Source organism: Zonotrichia leucophrys, chromosome 8, assembly GCF_028769735.1.
Source record: "Zonotrichia leucophrys gambelii isolate GWCS_2022_RI chromosome 8, RI_Zleu_2.0, whole genome shotgun sequence".
In the NCBI taxonomy this organism is placed as follows: domain Eukaryota; kingdom Metazoa; phylum Chordata; class Aves; order Passeriformes; family Passerellidae; genus Zonotrichia; species Zonotrichia leucophrys.
This window is the reverse complement of record NC_088178.1, coordinates 21,645,581-21,666,199: the sequence shown is the minus strand read 5'-3', so window position 1 is coordinate 21,666,199 and position 20,619 is coordinate 21,645,581. Positions and strand designations below refer to the sequence as shown.

General features: G+C 38.3%; 1 protein-coding gene across 2 annotated transcripts in view; it reads right to left on the bottom strand.

Annotated features, from left to right (window-relative positions):
- Positions 1 to 20,619, bottom strand: part of MAST2 (microtubule associated serine/threonine kinase 2) — a 186,573-nt gene that overhangs the window by 151,339 nt on the left and 14,615 nt on the right. For both annotated transcript variants that reach the window (XM_064720422.1, XM_064720419.1), the window contains exons 2-3: positions 14,785 to 14,932; positions 11,386 to 11,528 (exon numbers count right to left, since the gene is read on the bottom strand). In XM_064720422.1, the coding sequence (XP_064576492.1) occupies positions 11,386 to 11,528; positions 14,785 to 14,932 (291 nt within the window). The remainder of the gene's footprint in view (positions 1 to 11,385; positions 11,529 to 14,784; positions 14,933 to 20,619) is intronic.

Here is a 20,619-nt window from a genome sequence, read left to right as displayed (position 1 = left end):
CAACTTTATCCTTTTTCCATGACACAAAATGAAGCTCAAACAATCTTTCATGGCTTGCTCCAGAATGTGAAATAGTGGTTACCTATTTCTGAACACCCAAACTATTGGGGATGTTTCCTGATGTGCAAAGAAAAATTGATCTGACCATTACAAACAGCTGTCCATGACTATTCTCAGATGGAGATTGCACTCAATGGAGGCAAAGCTTGATGATAAAATCCTTGTTGATAATGGGACAAAAAAATATCCAAAGCAGATGGAAAGGCATGCATCATTAATGTACTCCACTGAAGAAACTAAGCACCATCATACATTTCCCTTGGAATTATTGCAATTTATAGTAAGCCAGGGGGAAGAGCAGTTCACCTTTTGCTTATGGAAAAATAGAGAAATTCAGCAATTAGAACTGTAAGGGACATCTATCACTTCATTGCAGACCCAAGTTTAATAGCCAAGCACCCTTAAATTGTTTTTAATCCATTCTTCACACTTTCCCTGGGAAGTTGATACCACAGATTTGTCTGACAATAAACCACATGGAACAGGGTCTCCCAAGGGTTTCAACAGCTCTTATTTAGACGAACATGTGCAGCCATTTTCTTTTTAAATCTCATATATACATATGTATGTGTATGTGTGTATATATATATATATAAAATTATTTCTAAATCACCTTTATCATAAAAAAATAAGAAGATAAGCAAGCCATTCAATTTATTAGAGTGCTTTCCTAGAATTAAGTTGCTACATAAATCAACTGGTTTGTTTGAAGGCATTACCTGATATTCATACATGTTCATATCAGCAATAAGAAGGTCTGATTTTCTTTTTACTCTGCCTTGCATAATTCAACAATTTCTCAGTCAGCAACATTTTAAACACAAAATGTAAATTATATTGAGAAAGTAAACATGTCAGCAGGCCAGTAATCATACAGAAAATAAAAGATGTCACTGTCAAAAACACCACTTTAAACAGCTGCCTGTTTAATCAGGATTGATGCTGATACCTGATCAATATGATCTGGCAATGCTGACATAGCTCTTTTCCTCTCCATTCAGAAAGTTCTGCATGTTTGCCATATTAAACATTGTTCTTCTTTCCTTTCAAACACCTAATCATTTATCTTGCCAAACTTCCCTTTCAGTAGCCTATCTATCTCATTCTAATAAAATTCAAGAATTAACTTTGATAAGAAATTTTTGCATTTGAAATTCGTAACACTCTACATTTTACTTTCTTATAAAGAAAATATTTGATAGATGAATTTTAAGGCAAAACATCAGAACCTTACCTAAAACCAAACAAATAGTTATTGTTAGATTTAATAATACCCACAAATTTGACTTTTATGTTGCATTACTGTCATTTGAACATACTCAAAGAGCTTGCTAAATGAACAGTGTTCATGACTCAGAACAATGTTCATTTAGCAAGGAGATACTAAAGAAATAAAGGTAGTACCAGAACTGGAAACTGTACAGTAGAAAAGGGGAGTGCGAATTTTGAGCTTCAATACAAGATACAACTCTACAGTGCTCACAGTTCCCAGACCAGGAGCCCACAGCCCAAAGAACTGACAGTGGAGAGGGGCTAAAGAGGTCACAGTAGAAGTATATCTGTGCATAAAGCAGCCCAAATTCACAATTAGCCAGAATTTTCTGGCTATCATCAAGAAATAAGAACTGAATTTTACTGTGAGGAGGTTTTTTCTGGGGGTAGGGAAAGCCGTGGAGAAAAATAAACAATTCTGGGAGAACACAGGAGAGAAAGGAGAGCTTGGGAACACAGAAGAGGTGGGAAGGTCTCAAAAGGATCGAGCTCAGAGTGGAGGCAGCTCAGTGTGCGAAGTGCCCTGACCAAGGCTGGCAGCACTGATGAAATGCAAGCAGGAATGAACATTCCGACCTTTGTCTCCAAGCCCTGGATTCCTGACTCTGTGATAAGCACTGCATGTATTTTCCTTGACAACAGCTCATCCATTAAATTACTCCAATTACTTTCAATATTTAGAAAATTTGAGATGCGGATTTGCCAAAAGTACCTCTGCAGGCTTAACCACCTGAAACAAAAACATCACACTGCACCTACTGAGGCAGCTTTGTGTGAGAGATTCAGTGCATGCACCGTAACTTTGTGTAAACAATTCACAGCAGAATTCTCTGCGTTAAAGGTATGCAAATGCTTGTTGCTAATTTGAGCAAAGACAAATACAGAAACCATGTTAGACCTGAAGTTTCATGTTTTATTTAAACTCCAAGGCAGAGAATTTTAATTCAAAGTTTCACATAATAATTTGTTTTCATGGACAAATTATGAACCCTGCCATAGGAGTTCATCATATAACTACTTTAAGTGTCACTATACTGTATGACCACATTAAAATAATGAGGTTTGAACATTCCAATCTTCAATTAGAGCTTTGTGGCTTCAAGCACTTAAAGAATAAATGCTGCCATTAACCTAGACCTTCCCCCTCAAGTATGCACCAAATATATTAACAATGTTACTGAATCATGAGGTCATTGTGAAAATATAAATCTCAGTGGATTCCATCACAAAGCAAAATCTTCAGGATTTTAATAGGATATTATTTAAGGTATAAAATTAAAATCTCTCATTAAGTTATCTCAACAGCTCATTTAATTTATCAGGCTTAAAAATATTTTTAAGGTTATTTTAGGTTAATTACATTTCACATCCTTTTATGACAGATCTGAAACCCTGCACATCTTTCAATCCTCTTCTATAAACATTGCCCTTTGCCAAATAGCTGAGAGTTCACACTGACACATTTTTGCATACTCACACTATAGTTTCAACATGACAGTGTTTTATATTCATGATGAACACAGAATCTTGTTTATTTAATGGAAACTTGGTCACTGCAATAAACAACAAAAGCAGAAGCCCCTCAGTCAGTAAGGCGCCCTCTCAGCAAATTTTACATTATTTGTACTTAGTTGGCCACAACTGCTTTCAGTGAAAAGAATTCTGATCAATCCAAAATGCCACAATAAGGGAAGAATTAGAGATATTGACTCTAAATCAAGCTTGGTAATATATTGGTTATTCTGACTTCATACTTCTCATGAATTCATGTTCTCACAGCACAAGGACTCTGCAGTTCCCACCAGGGAAGAGTCTGAAACTCACAATTAATGTGGAAATGCTCAGGTTAGCAATAATAACCCAGCAAGGGCAGGTAAGAAATCATGGCATGCCTCAGCTCTTAAACAACTGACTTGAAAATCTAAATATGAATACAGTCAGAAATAAGAAAATTATCCTGGCACACTATATACAGTGACTGCAGCATTAAATTATTCCACAGCACCATCCATTTGAGCTGCAAACATCTGCTAAACATTAATAAACTGAGATTTACAGAATCTCACAGACGCTTCACTTTCAGCTCTTGAGGTGACCAAGGGACTGAACCTCTCTGTACCTGAGCTTATCAAAGTTCACATATCAGCATGTTGCATAAGTCCCAGGCTTGTGTTTCACTTACAAGGCTACCCTTATCTCTGCCAAGAGATTTCACCTCTCCCACCCTGGTAATCTCGAGGCAATAAGGATTTTAGATTAACTCCTAGGAAAGATTCTGAGCTGCAGCTCTTCAGAGGGGATGCACACAAACCTCTGTATTCCCACTGTCCTGAGAGTGGTAAAATAAACAATCCCTGTGTCTCTGGGGCTGGAAAAGGATTGTTGGAAAGACACATTGCATGGCTTGGATAAACCAAAGTGACACAGTGCAGGGAAACAGACCAAACAAAAAGTGGCAGCCAAACATGGAGGATTATGCTACTAATTACAGAGCACGTCCAAAGCTTTTGCTCAGTCAAAATGCTACAGGGGATTCTTATAAATGTCCTAAGGCTCAAAACAGTTTGCATTTCTGAAAGAAAGCAGCTTGAAACTTAAGCAAACAATTTCATGTTTTAAGACCCATCCTCCTATTATCACATCCTAGGAAACTATTTCAAGAAGTATTACCAGCCACAGAAGGCAGCCATATTAAAATACTAAATGCAGACATCTCAGAGTGCCTTTTTATGGAAATATCTGCCAGAAATAAAACAGCAGATTTTCAACTACTTTAAATTAAAACCCAGACCTTTTATTGTGTACATCAGTATGTGTTTATAGAGAGGTCATTGAGAACCACAGAACAACACTCAAGGAACAAAGCCTCACTCTTCCACAGAGTGTGTTCAAGACAGTCTGAATAACTGTATTTTAAGTTCCCCATAGCTCCCCAAGCAAAACAGCTAATTTTCCATGCACACTACAGCAGTTTCTCACTTTACACCTACAATAGTGCTGCTGTCAGGAAGAGAAGTGACTGCATGTGCCAAAAATCAATTCAACATATTCACAGACAAAAAAAATAACATGCAGCATCTGAAGATAATGAGAACTGCAATCATTCAAACTGACAGTCTAGTGCCTAACAATTATCACAAGGCAAGTTTTATGAATTCATATTTCCTACAATGACAAGCCCCAGGTTACACAGAAGGGTGTTCACATTTTCTTTCAAATATAAAAACCTCCTTTAAGCCAATGAGTCCACTCCAAAATGGAATTCACTTATAACTGAAGTGAGCAAAAATATGCTGACTGTGTTTTAAGTAATATGCTGAAGTTTCTTCAGAGCAAGATGCTGACTGTGCTTTAGTAATATGCACTATATAGTAAATATAACTTTAGTATAGAATTTATCACAAAAATTTTCTGTTCTTTACATGAATTATTCAGAATTAAGTTTTCTAGTGAAAAACCAATCAGAACTACCAGTTTTGGATGCCAGTGTGAAGCAAGTGTCCTGAATCTATCATGAAAACACAGAGTCACAGCACATCCATTTTTGGTTTCCTACCAGAGACACCTTAAAAGCTGTGACAAAGGTGAGTCTCTGCAAGCACTCTAAACACTGCCAAATGTCTAGAACTTGCTCCATACTTCTTTCTCAGGCCCTATCCAAATTCCAAAATTGATAATGTCCCCAAAGATTCCCCAACAGACCCTGCAGCATATGTCCATGCAAATATCTAATTAGTATTCATAAACTTAGACTTCACACGTGGTTCTTAATTTGGAAATCCACTTACTTCCTAACTCCGGTTATTACAACTGCCAATTTAAAATGCAATTTCCATGCCTTCATAAAGTAATAAAATCCCTTCATTCATGCAGCCATTGTTCTTGCTGTCTTTTCCTTTTCTATCAACATAAAAATATGAAATCCTACTTGTACAGTCAAGTATTGAATGTTCTTGACTCCCTAATAAGAAATTAGAAATAAGAAATAATTTATTACCTTCATCACCCACGACTTTCAGGACTATTCTTAAACAAAACTATCTTTATCTGTATTGAGCAACATTTAAATAGTCAACATGTTACCACCTAAAATGCAAACTAAAAGAAACATTATCCATGACAAAACATTTTGGGAAAAGAGCAGCTGTGTGTTTTATAAGACACAAACATAAATGAAGTTTTCCCATCAGATTAAACGCCTGGATTTGTAGTAAGTATCCACAGGAGGTAGCACTGTGCAAAACTGGCATTAATGATTTGTCCCTGAACTAGTGCCGTATTTTTCAATTAAAAGAGATTCTATCTAATTCTTTTGTGAGGAGGTGGAACTCTAAGCTCCATGCACGCACCTCACTGGTGGATGCAGGGTGTGGTGGGAGAGCAGATGCTGTGTCTGGTGTCTGCCCACCCCATTCCTTCCAAGACCTCATCCCTGAGTTTAACAGCCACTGCCCAGGTGCCTGCATAGTGCAGAGATGCTAAATAATAAACAGGATATAACAAATAAATATATAATAAATGCATTAAAGCGCTGGGGGCCAAGCAGGAGCTGCGGAGATGGAATTTCCCTTGAAGCTGGAACTTCTAGCTCCACTGCACTTCACCAGGCCTCTTGAATTATTGATTCCTGTTCTGAACTGACAAACAACACAGGACTGAGGTCTCCTTCAGCTGCGGGAACCATCCCCGCCCCCGGCCCCGGCCCGTCCCACAGCCAGGCCGACATTCCCGGCGGGAACCGCGGCTCGCGAGACGCCCGGGGCTGCAGCGCCACCGCCAGGCCAGAGGCCGCAGCGCAACTCACACAGCCGCCACCCAAAATTCCCGATTTTATTTATAGAATCGGCTACAAATAATATTTTTTATTTTTTTAATCTTTTTTTCTTCGTAAATGTCCCAACCATCATCTCTCTGTTACCAGAAAAAGCATGCTGCAAACCACAGCACGGCATTACAAAGTGAATTCATACTCCAGCTGAAGAAAAAGGCCAGTTATTAACAAGGGGCTGCTGTGGGACAGGGTCCCGGAAAGAACAGAGCCCTGCTGTAAAATCACTGATGGTTACTGGGGTTCTAACGCCGTTTGACAGAAACTCACTTGGATCGTGGAGCTCACGGTTCCTGTCCCCAGCCCTGGCACACCAGCAGATGGCAACCCAGCTCCACAGAGCCCTGCACAGGCTTAGGAAAGCACAGCCTTCGCATTCCACTTCCACAGGCATTCAAAGGCAATCACCCACCTTGTAATAATCTCACTCACTAACTCAAACCTGTAGCAAATTAGCCAGGAACAACACATTTTAATTTTCTTTTTAATATACAGCATCCTGCACAAAGGAAATGTGCTATTAGGGGAACTTTATATATTGGGTACAATTGATTCTATTCCTAATATATATCTAATACGAAATAAATTTTTAAAAAAAGAGCAAAAATTTAGATAATAAAAACTCAATATCATCTCCTACATCTAAAAAGCATACCCCAACTTGGCAACCAAAGGCACCACACCCCAGTGTGAGGAGGTTTGTCTGTTCCCAGCTCCCAGCACATGCCAAGCCAAGGCCCCAACATCACAAGAATGACCCATTCTCCCCATTCCACTCAGCATTGCCTAATCCACACAGCTTTGAGGAACTGAATGTTCACAATAAATCATACTGAGTGTTGTTCCACAGAGATACTTCAGTTGAGAGTTGTTTCAAATCTTTGCATATGAGCTTTTCTACCCTCCAGATCATTATTCAAAATCTAAGAGGCTTGGGTCTTTAACCATTTCTTCTAGAGCAAGATGAGGGAAAGATTAACACTCTGGCACTGTGTACAATCACAATGAACATGCAATTATTTCACTTTGTTTCAACTTTCACTCTGTTTGAAAGTAAATGTAAAACCCTAAGGCATTTGAAATTATCCTGTGAAGACTGACCCTACAAGGAAATCTTACAAGTCTGGCATCAGAGGATTAACAGAGCACCAACTGCACAGTCAGCAGCCTTCATCTCTGAAGATGAAGAAACAGCTCTGACCACATCCCATAATGTACCCCAGAATATAAGGAAAAAAGTTTACACTAAATAGAGCTGCAACCACCCAGCTGAAACCATCAATCTCATTTTCAAAAATTATGTGCAGTTCTTCAGTTCAAGGAGTGCCACAAGTTTCAGTTCAGTACTGGAAGCACCTCAGAAAATTCGAGTTTGTAAGGATCAAAAAAAGAATTTGAAAATCTCTTTCACAAACATATCTAAATTTCCACTGACAGGCTTCTTCAAACGTTTTCCTATCGCCACACTTGGCAGAAGGAACATGCACAGTTTCTTATTCCTGGAACATCTCAGACTTTTCCAGGCATTAGATGGTGAGCAATGCATAAGAGATGTAGTCCTAATTAATGGGTTGCACATTATCAGATGTTTCTTTCACAAAACCCTGGAGAGGGTGCTTGAGATGCTCTCTGTGAGGGGCCAGGACATGGGACACACACACAGAATCAGTCTTCACAAATAAAGAAGCATATTCAGCATTAGTGTAGTGCTCTAGTTAAGCATCCTGCCCTTAATAAAAACGAGGGGAAAGTCACCCCTTGCCCACCAATAAATGCTCACTATGGAATATTATTATTATGGCATTGCTCCTGGCAATCAGTTTCATTCACATTGTGTTTTGTCAAAATTAACAGTTGCAAGAAAGACACTCCCAATCTACCTCTCTACAACAATCACAGCCATCTCTTCACAAGGTCGTTTTCCTTTCTAAAATTAGAAACCCTGATGTTCTCTATGCCTTATTTCATAAGAGAATGCACCCACATAACTGATCTTTTGCATCTCCTGTGACAGGACTCAATGAAACAGGATGAAGCTGAGTCAGGAGAGGTTTAGGTCAGATATCAGGAAGGAGTTTTTCACCCAGAGATGGTTGAGCACTGGAACAGGCTCCACAGGGAAACACATGCAGCACCAAGGCTGTCTGAATTCCAGAAGGGTTTGGACAACACTCCCAGGCACATGGGGTGACTCTTGGGGTGTCCTGCACAGGGCCAGGAGTTGGACTCAGTGATCCTTGTGGGTCCCTTCCAACTCAGCATATTCTAGAATTCTATTACATCCCTTAAAAAAAAAAACACAGTCCAAGGTCTAACTCTTTTTATGACAGGATAAGATCTCAGATAAATACCCAAAATTAAGTCAAAAGAAATCTTCCATAAAATTACCCTTCTGTTCCTTAAATGTGCACTCCATACATATTCCCTCCACCCAGTTTTTTTAGTGCGTTTGGGTCTTGACAGCAGGAAATCCCACTGAGCTGCCCACAATGATGCTTTATGTGTTTTCCTCTGATTACTTCCTCAGCTATCTTAGGGATTTAAAGTCTTAAATAGGATACTCCCCAGCAGAATTCAATCTCATAGGATCAGAGCCATTCGTCTTAAGGTACATGATGAACTGAAGGTCATCCTCTAAAATCCTCACATATATTTAGAAGGCACACAGATCAGATCAACACCTTCCACTCCACAATGACAGCACTCAGCATTCACTCTGCCCTGGCATCTTTCTCAAGTCAAGGACCTAGTGGCAACTGCTGTGCAGGCACATTAATCCAGATTATCACACATGTACAAGCTGAAAGATCCTGCCCAACAATAAATTGTGTTTATATAGTTTAGCAAGTTAGAATTTTATGTATTCCCAGTTCTGGAGTCATTGCTGATAAATAGCCAAGTTATCAGGCTTGTTTCAGGAGCTGAAAACTTATTTCTTTAGATTTGCTATTGTTAACTTACCTTTTAACTTTGCAAATATTTTTAAAGAGTGAAAGAATGCAATTCAAGCACAGTAAACAACCTATAGGATTAGCAGTGGTTAGAAATAAAAAAAAAAAAAAACACATTACTTAATGCCACAAAGAAATTTAGCAAAGCAAAATCTACTGACACCTGCAGACCCAGAAAGCGGAAGCAGAAACAATGCACACAGCTTTCCTGGCTTTCCTAAATCACATTCCACTTCTCTCTAGCTATCCAACTACTGTATTATAACAAATAATAGAAGAATTAAATGCTCTAGCAGTCAGGGCTAGCATATTAAAATGACACTCTGCATTACTGAACTTACTCATCTCTTAATAGAGCTGTTCTTCAAAGGAGATTAATTATACTGGCAAGAGACCTTTTGCTATTCTAATTTGTGAAACGTATTTCAATACCACAAGCATATTAAAACAGCTGCAAACATGTAAGTGGCTCCAAAATCTCAGGACTCACTGCATTTAATTAGGTGTTCATCTTGTGATGTTCTTTAGTCACTGCTTTTGAAACCCACTTCACATAAAAATTTGTAATGTCTAGGCTTAATTAAGTGCAACTGTAATGAAACATACAGCCCATCATAGAATACACAGAGATAGGAAAGTGACCATATTGTTCAACACCTTAACACCATCACAGAGGAACAAAAACTGGATTCAGAGATTAATTAATTTCTCTGCCTTACTTAGGAAAGAGAGAAATTCAAATTATTTTAAAATAACTCATTGGCATTGTGTTTCAGATCAGAACATTTGATAGACAGCACAAACACTGCTTTGACAAACTGAAAACACAGGATATAATATGAGTAATATGCAGAATTGTAACATGCAAACATCTGCAGCTCGCTGAGCTGTACACAGCTGTTAAGCAACAGCCTAGTACTCCAAATTAAATATCTGAGAATTAGTGCTTTGTTTTAAAGCACAGTTATTTTCATTAACCTAAGCTAGGAAGCTTCAAGGCATTTATCTGCCTCTAGAGAACAGGCCTGTGTTTTAACATATTACTTTTTCTAATCCCTCTCAGATAAATACTTATAGCCAAGTTCATGTGAGCATTCTCCCTTTCTGTTGCCACTGAATTTAGAGCCATTGGTGAGAGCATAAATTTAAGGCAAACACTGAACAGGCACCAAATTAAGACACAACACAATTAAACCAAATCAGAAGAATTTCAATATAGTAACAAGTCTGAAAATGTCAAGACCACAATTACTTCATTGTGAAATCAAAATTTGTTGTAACACAAAAGTGTGACTTTTTGAACCTTAAAGATTTAAGTTTCCTTTCATAACCCGGTGGTGCCAAACTGTCTAGGAACTCCCAAAAAATTCTCAGGGCTTTATCCAGAATTTAAAAAAAGAATTAAGGGGTCATTGCTTCTAAGCAGTCTTACAATAAAACATAAATTTACCCAGTTATTTGCAGCACTATAAGTAGCACACACCAAAATTCCTCACTTAAGTAAAACGTGTTATACAAATAGCACATAGTTGTTCAGCAAAAAAAAAATCAACTTTGGCTTTAATCTACTACTTACCAACAATTTCTGTTGCATATATGCCTGCTCACAAGTAACTGTCTTTTTCTACCCTTGGATTTTTCTTGTCCTCACATGTCACTGATTTTAGAATTTTATAGATAATAAGAAAAATTTACAAACAAAACCTGTGTTCCTTTTTGTGTGCAGTTCAGAGTTGACTGTAGCCACCTGAGTGTGTTTCCCCATACAGACCACTCTTTTCTTAGAAAATGTTAATTTAGCAGATGCAACATTCCTTGAAAATATTTTCCCAAAAGTTTTTTACCAAAACCTCTTGACAGAAACCACAAAGAAGAGCATGTATCAATTTCAGCTCTTCAATTACTTGGACATAAGAGTTATCCCTTTCAGATTCATCCCCCCAGCTATTCCCTAGAAAAGCAGGCAGAGGCAGATATTCAGAAAGCTGCCTCCCAATTAAACTTGTTTGAAATGGTTGGGTTCCCATGCTCATATCTCCTAGACTTCCAATGATATAATGATTCTTCAACACACATCTTCTCCTACTTTCTGTCTAAAGCAGGATGAACACATTCTCTTCCTGGCTCACCCTGTAGCCTAAAAAGTCCCACAGGAACAAAATGCTGCTTTCACTGAGCAGGAACAGGGGAAACAAGGTAAAAACTAAAGCACAGGATCCCATCACTTTTTATAGCCCAAAAGCACCATGAGTATTCATTCCCAGAGGCACTCACCAAACCAGCAGTAAGGGAGGGAGCAGATTGTCCCAGAGACTGATTTCTCATGCGGACCAGGTTGGAGGTATCTCCAGGAGGCTGCCACAGCGTCTGCCCCACTCCACTGTGGACACTATTTGATAAGGGAAGTAGCTGTTTTCCTTTAAAAATAAAATCAAAATACCATCAGCTTGTTTCTAAACAAGTCTGCAAGTTCAAAGTACAAAGCTGAGAACAAATACTGCATGGGAAGAAAAAGAAATTATTAAAAAAAGCAATTTCAAGATTTTGGTAGGTTGAAATTTGTAAGAGCACCTTACCTGTAAATTCATTATGCTTGATAACTAACAATTTCCAAAAAAATCTACTTTACATTGTGAGATAATGGGGAAATCCAAACACCTTGTAAAAACAGACTGCTATCACTTTATAAGTTCCCATATTCCACTCACTTTAAAAAGGAAACATTATATGCCCAAAAAGAAGGCAAAACCTCCTTAGTATAATTTTAAAATTTCTTCTGAAAATGGATTCCTAATTGTAAAATATTGTCTCCTCTAAGTAGCTTGGTCATGTAGACATCCCCACCTCCTCCTACCACTGGAACACTGAGCACTGCATTTCACACAGCTGTAACATAATACAGTGTATGTTTAAATATTGTCTTGCTTTGAACAATGGATGGATATTTTTTGCTCAACACTGATTTTCTAGTCAATGCAACGCTCGTTTTTGAAAAATGTCAAGCAGTAAATTTCCACAATGAGAAAGAACCAAAGTCAAAGTAGGTCATATTTTGACTCCACAGAGCTTGACAGCTTCCTTTTATGTACAATGTCATCCACAAAGAAAAAAGAGAAGATATTTCTGTGGTTAAAAACACATAAGTGAAGAAGTCTGTGAATCTGGGTTCAGTTATTAGCTTCCACATGACTTACTTTGTAAGTTTGGTCAGCCAAGCCCTGTACTGCAATTTCCCCATTGCAAAATGGAAGTGGATAATACCTCTGTTCCTTAAAATTAGGACTATGGGACTAAATAACACACCCTCTTCCAACCATAGTAAAGATTCTTGCATTCAATGGATTACTACATGCTCAGGAATCACAGAGGACTGAGACATTTATTGCAGTAAGTAGCAGGAAGGCTACACCTTTAATCACAAATATGCTGCAGAAAGACTTGTTCTCTCAGAGGCAGAAAGGTGTTTACAAATTCAACTGCACCTCAGAATTAAATGTGAATTATTACATTCATTCCATAACAGTGGCTGCAATATTTGGAAGGCTGCCACATAATGTGACCAGCCATGATGCTGGGGAAAGGTGTGGAGTGGAAGTGGTGTGGTTTTTTTCTTTTTTAAACTTGTTAAGATTGATTTTCTGTGATAGTTACAGGCAATGGGCCAAGTATACACCAACAGAAAGAGTCAAAGTGTGTGAGAGATGAGCAGGCCCAACTTTGTCAAGCAAACAGAGACACAACATATTAGCACCCTCTTCCTGGTCCCACTCAAGCTGCTTACAGCTGTGGCCATGATTTTCATGGCTTGATCATTTTCAAGATAATGTATAAATACAACAACTCGTCAGCAGAGATCTAAAACCACACAAATGTACATTGCTGTATTTATCCCTATACAGCACTAACAAAGATATCCTGTAATAGCAAGTCAAATAATATAATTATCCAGCAGTCTAAAATACCCATGCTTGAGGACAAGAATAATTTTATTTAAATCTCTATAAGATATGGTTATCAATATCTCCTTTTGTTCCACAAAACATGAATCCAGAAGGGTAGAATTCCATCAAGAGTCAAATCTCAGCCAATCAGTCATCTGCATTCTTCAAACTTATTTGATTCTGTGACAAAAAATTAGCAGGAATCATTTTAAGGATGGAACTTAAAGCTAAAGCCTTTCCCTGTCATGCCTCAAGTTCTACACACATTCCAAACACCTACACTGAAAATACACATCTAAACCTGTACATTTTCTCTACCCATTTGGTTCAGACTGATCTTTTTCAGGCTCTTTACCCCTTCCTGAATCAGGTATAGTAGACTGAAAAGTAATCAAGATGAACCAACAGGTTCTGGAGAATATAGAATTTCTTGTTCTGAAATTACAATCTCCAAACAGAAAAATTATTTTTAAAAGAGAACAGACAGTCCAGTTTTCCTGCTTCCTCCTATTTACTTTGCTTTCTTCTAGTCAAAGGGAAAAAAAAAGCTACAGTATTAACTTAGGCCATTGAAGTCAGTCAACAGCTGTGTGGTTCATAAAGTTCTGTTCTCCTCTAGTGATTAACCTACCTTGGAGAACAAACTTGCACATGTACAAAACATTATGAATGTTTCCATTTTTCAAAAACTATCCACTTACTACAAACAAAACACTAAGTCAAGGCCAAGCCAAAATAAAATACACATAATTTACTGCTTATTTATTTCTATTACACCTAACACCTCAAACATGAAAATATTTATCTTCCCTTGATAAAAGATGGATGTATTTTCACAATCATATAAATCAAAAAAAGTGGTTTCACCTTCTTCCTCTTTCTCTCCCACTGAGAATTTTCAACTCTCCCAGCTCTTGCACTAACATGCAAATAGGCAAGCAGCCTAATTAGGGAGGAAATGGGCTGCAACTTAACCCTACAGAATAACAGTGGCACTCGGGCATATCAGCTCTTTCATTCTAGACTGATCATGCAGCTCTCTGTGCTCTATTCCAGCACCACAGACTCTGATATCAGTTTTAAACAGTTGTGAAACCAGCCCCTAGCCCAGTAACAAAGACTTTGAAAAAAAAGAAAACTACTGAACTTGGTCCATTTTTGGCTAATTACTTGCCTATGCTTGCTCCAATGATTCTACAGCTGACAAACTAAATTCAATTACAAGGCTGAATATCACGTTCACAAGAAAAAACAAATTTTACATGAACTGAAAAAAACATTAAGTTAATAAGATTTTTTACTTTGAATGACAATTTCCTACAATGTTTTTGAAGCCAAAAAGAAACTAAATAGTAATTTAAACATGATATAAAAGTCAGTCTCCCAGTATGAAACAAAAGGGCAAAGTGGGCAAGTTTACATTCAGTGCTGATGTTAAAAGGGGTAAGAATACACCAATGTGTCACCTAAAGTTCCACAACTCCATTCTTTAACTTTACATATTAAACCCTGGTTTTTAACTTTTCACTCTGGGCAATATAAAAAATCTCAGTCCAGGCTTTTTCACTCTTCCCTACTGATATTTCTTTTTGCATCTTTCTCTTACATCAAATTTTGTATGCCCTGCCAACAAGAGGTCACCTTACCAGTATCTTTTATTATGACTGTTATGCCAACAATGCTGAATTTTCTTTAATACTAACCAAGTGTCATACTCTACAAAATGGCATACCTGACAAAGAACTTGCCAAGCTACCTCTTCGTAGCTTGCAGTCATCTTGACTTAGCTGACGGTGGAGCTTGGTTTTGCCAGCAGATGAAAAGATGTCAGGATTGCTGAGCTTCCTGCAACGCAGTGGAGTGGACTCTGTTATCATCTCCTGGAGAGAGAAAAACATGCAAAACTTTGTTAATGCCAGCCAAGGATCCCCTGTCTGAAACATGCAATCTCCAAAGCATAAAGGAGACTGTTCAAAAAAATACAAAGAAACACACGCCACTAAAAAAAAAAAAACCAAACCAACAACATTTAACATCCCCCTCTTTGGTGCCCCATAGCTGCACAGAAAGCACATCACAAGGTCCCTGTCAACTCTGGTCCTTGAACACCACTGCTGCAAGAAATGCCATTAATAATAGTCAGAAAAACACAATTATGCTACAGCAGTTCTTTTCTCTTACAGTATTTAGGACAAAATGGCAATGAAAAACAAGCTCAGCTTTGATTAAAGCTATTTCCTGCTAAAGCAAAAGTACTTTCTCCAATCTTCTTCAATCTTTCTTCCATCCAGCCTATGAGTAACATACCTATACAGAAGCTGTTGCAATGTCTATTGCAACCCAAAACTGCTATTATAAGTTATAGCTCTACGAAGACCATATGCATAACCAAATAATAACTAGGATAAGGATCAGCCTTTGTGTCATGTCTTTGTTATTACTACAAACAAAATTAGACATGTATTTGTCAGAAACACGCCCACACATGTGAATTCCTTTCACAGCATACAGCAAGATTTCAGTCAAAACAGCGTAGGCAGAGCAGTGTCAAGCACAACCACTTGTGAGTGCTTTCCTCATGCTTTTCATTGTTCTGGAAGTGTCAAACTCTCATTCCACACCCAAAGGAGAACAACAAGCTTCGCTATCAGATATGGATTTGAAGAGGTGACACTTTCCATTATAGCCCATATAGTTCAAGTTCTCCCTTCTCTGCAGTGTGAAACACTCCACTTGTTTTCATGGACTCCTCCATTTTATTTCAAATGCCTCTCATTAGCTATACAGCACTTCAGGCCATGCTCATCCTCATAAAAATCTCATCTGAGGCAGAAAAAAATAACTTTCCCTGCATGATACATGACCACATGATTTAACATAATTTTAAATTATGTTTAAATCAAAAACTAGTTTACCAGTTACAGTTTTTAATTAGAATTTGCAGATTCAAGTCAAACTCTATTTCTAAAGTCATTAATTCAAATCTATTCAGTCTACAGTGTTATGCCTCAAACTGTCAAATCCAGACCAGAAGCACACACTTTAAAAATCTCAAGGGGAAGAGAGGGGAGGGGAAGGAGATAAATAAAGTGGCTTTATATGAAAAATAAAAAAGATTTGGGATTTGAAATAGAATTCTCATTTAACTCTGAGTCACTCATTCACAACCTTTCTTAGACCCCATCTCCTTCTAATCATGAAATTTTTGGCACTTCATAATACTGAATAACTTTATTACTGTTTGAGGGACAGCAGTGCTTTGCTCCACATCAGCCTCAGTGGTGCACGCTTTCCTGCAGACTTTCCCAGGCTGCTCTGGATAAAATTCAGACTTTCAGTCTCCATAGGGTCTACAGCAGATCACAGGGACAGCTGGGTACCAGAGCAGGTCAGGTCACCCAGTCCATACAGCTGCAAGCAGTTGTGCTGGTGCAAGAGTGGGGGAAATGGAGAAAACTGCTCAGCTGAAAAACTGTTTCAATCTTATGGTTCCTTGTGCACATCTTGGAGCAAAGAGCATCGCATTTTCATTTGTCTCTGACCTTCCCCACAAAGGTACTGAAGTCCTTCATTTGCAGCAGCCTGTACTCTTCTCCTTTTCTGTCATTTGGAGAGCTGAAAAGGCATTTACCTGTCTTTCTCTCTGTACTTGGGAGTAAGCTAAATAATATTAAATTGCAGCATTAGCAGTGCCCCAGCACAGGGGACTCTGAAAGCTGCAGAGGCCAAGGGCAGAGAGTCTGCTGTTTCTATTTAGGATGGAAGAACATGGTTATATTTGCGTATATTACTGTAAGTAGACACACAGAAACATGCACACACTTTTAATAAGGCCTGTCCTACACCTATAGGGCCTGAAATCTGGCACATGTTTACCATCTGTGACACTGAAATTAGCATGCCTCAAAAACAAAAAACAAAAAATGAACATGGGCACTCCAGCTTACAAACAAATTACTTAAGAACTTCATCCAGCTTACACTCTCACACTCCTTATGCTTCAATTCCAAATATTCCCAGCATCCTTCAGTATCCAGCTACTTCCCTGAAATTAACCATGTGTTGAAAGGCCCCGTGCACATCAGCAGCAGTTAAAATTAAAATGTCAAAGACTAACTTAAACTGAAGTGTTCTAACTGGGACTTCTTTCTTCAAAGTTTTGGGGGTGTTTGTTGGTGTTTTGGAGGTTTCGTTTGCTTTGTTGTTCTGGTTCTTCCCCTGCAGGTGCACATTCACCTCCCTTTCAACACACAAACACACACACAAACCGCTCACCAATCATTCTCAGTGAGCTGCAACTAAATAAGAACATTCTTCAGCTTGGGACACCAGGTAAGGAAAGGCACTGAAGGCAGAAACAAAAGTACTGTGCCCACTTCCCCACCCTTCCCCTTTTCCCTCTATGCAGTCTCCTTTTATTGGCAAAAATAATTACAAATTCTCAATGTGTCTTCTTGAGTTACAGTACACAAATCCTGTAGCTCTGATAATATCTAAATCAAAAGGTCCCCAGCTGAAGGGCACACCTACTCCTAGCACAGCATCTGATCAGCTCCAGCACCCTGCCCACACACACCTTTGAGGTCAGCCCAGCGGCATAAGCTACTTCTCAAAAAGCCATTCCCTGTGACAGCTGTCCCCAGGTTCAGCTTTCCACCAAAACTACTACAGAGATAAGAAAGGAATAGTAGAAAGGTAAATACAGCTTCCCACGCTCACCAAAGAACCCAGGGTGTCTTCTAGAAATGAAGGATTTGGTACATATTACATATGGAAACCTCTTCATGAACCCTTTTCTTGTTAAGCACATTAAACACTTGGGCAATGTTCAGAAGACTTTGTCTTCTGAGTTAAATGTCTGGAAGAAAAGACTTCCAATCAAATTCTGCAGGTTAATATACTGTTAAAGTCACTTTTCAAATAGATATTTTAAAGGTTTTTTAAAAGTGCACTGTTCTGAGACATCCTATTATGTTTTAAAAAATGCTAAGTGCAACACAGCCAATTTAAAATTTCATTTTCTAAGAGCTGTGTCCATATTGTGTCAGAAAAACAATGAAGAGGGAAAGTTTTAGCTTGATAACAATAGAGCTGTCTTCCATAAGACTGCAATTTACTTCACTCATCCATCAAAGCCCTGCTTTGATATTGCAGATCACAGATGAACTGCATGAAAATAGCAGTAGATTACATTACCACTCTCAAACAAGGAAGGAAAAAACTACAGGAAAAGATCTTCCCTTGTCCTTGCCCCAAAGCAATACCTATAAAGAACACAAAAATCTTACACAACATTCCAAATTGATGAATAAAGAAACTCTTTGCAGTGGTAGAGCAAAATTTTACTTATATGCTTTCAAACTAGTAAATGAATCTATCAGAGCAAGTGGTTGAAGAATAGATTAGATAGAACAAACTGCCATAATTTTAAAGACTCCACTTCCACTTTCCAAAAGAAAACAATTTTACAGCCCTAAAGATGAAAGCATTAGTAAGCACGTAACACTTTGCCCACACCGTGTGAAAAGGACTGTGAGCCTCTCTCCATTCATTTCTTTTCAAAGGTGATAAAGAACTTCATTTACTTTGGGCTTGTGGCTTTTGCCACAAGCTAAAAATCAGGTTCAAACAGCCAGCTGATTCCTGCAAAGCTTAGGGCTGAAGATAAAAGCATCACATAATCTTGATTTGCTAGGCAAAGATTATTGCTATCACTCCCTACAAAGGTACACAAAAGTTTGCTCACATAACTTGAAATAGCAGGATGTGAAGAAGAATGGGCAAAGCTTTTCCTGGCTATCAAGAGGCTCTGAATTTCTCAGCTCAGTCACTCACCACACTTGCACAGAAAAAGCACTAGAAGAGTTCTGATACTGGAATAAGTCTGTTCCTCACATTGGGGTTATCACACACAGCTGGATGGCAGAACCAGATTGTCACAGGGGATGCAGACAAAAGACAAGAAGCCAAAAGTGCTTCTCAATTTGCCTGATCACTACAACCCCTGTTAAAAACCTGATCTGGTAATTTCAGAATACAGCTACAAGGATCCTCCTCAGCCCTCACTGCACAGGAAGAGTTCCAAGCAATTAAAGCAGGATATAAAAGAACAAGCACTAAACCACTGCAAGGGCTGTCAGAAGCTCTTTTGTTTAACCATTGTTCATTTAATGGTGCTGCAAGAGAGCAGCACAGGTCTTTAATCTCCAAAAGGCAGGTGAATACTGCAAGTGTGGATTTGTTTTGCTTGACTGCCAGGTGAAGCATCACACAGTCAGCAAGACTCATACATCAGCATCAGACCAAAGCTGGGATAAAACTTCTCAAGCCCTGTTTTTATGGCCTATATTTAAGAAATAACAGATCATGCAAAGGGCACTTCCTCGCATGTAACTGTGGTGTAATTAAATCAAACACAAACTGCCTCACAATCTCTACAACAAGCAAAAGCACTCAATTGTGACTGACAAATATTCAAGTCTGCAGGTCAAAATATGTTAAACTGTTAGCCAGGGGCTGGAGAATCTACACAAAAGTTTTCCATGAACAGGAAATCCATTAGTAAGAAAAATGAGAAGCCTTTTTTATGAAGCCTAATGAGCATAACAACCTTAGGTCATCTGGAAGTGAATCCTAGCAAACTGTTGGAAGGAAGAATGAAAATTTAACTACAATAAACTGGCCAAGAATTCACTCTTATTAGCCCATCTTCTAAGGAATATAACCAATGAGCAATGTATCTTGAGGGAAACTTAATACTTTCTGAATATTTTGAAAGCACCAAAAATAGTCAACATTGAAAGCTGCATTCTATTTTTTAACACAGTACTGTTTGTCCTTTAAAAGATAAAAGCTTATTGTGTCAGGGCTGTGTGCACATCTGAGAAGCATTCTTTTTCTTCTCAGCCTTTCCTCATCACTTTATATCATCTGTGTGCATACCCTAAATGAAAGATAAATCTGATCCTGTCATTAGGCCTGCTCTAATATACTCTAAAATACACTGAAAATTAAAGGCCTGGACAACAGATCACAGAACAAATATCTATCTGTATAAGTAGCAATTAGTGCAATGGAATCATAGTATTTATGCTTTAGTATTTAGCACTGAAATTTGCCTTAACTTTCTAGTCTGGGCATTACACATTGAGAGGAGAGGGCCAGCAGCTTACTAGGAAGCTGGGGTGAGCCCACATGTGACCAAAATTATAGGCTAAATAAGAATTTGCAACTAAGTTTCTTTTTAACTGTATCTGCTTAACTCATGTACTTGCCAGCAGCACCCTGAAAAATGTCAGAGACAGCAGAATCAAGGAAAATTACAGTAAATCAACATAGACTCTTAGGGGCTATAATATATTGGTTTACAACATCAACAACAGAGAAAAGCTTTACAGAATGTATTGCATTATATAAAAGGGTCAGTATTTAAAGGCAGAAAGAGCTCTACACTATTTTTCTCTGTAGTAGATTTATTCAAAGAACTTTGCAATAAATTCCAACATTCCTACAACAGTAAATACAAAAACTGAACTTAGTGTCAATATTAAGTTTGCAAAATGACTGC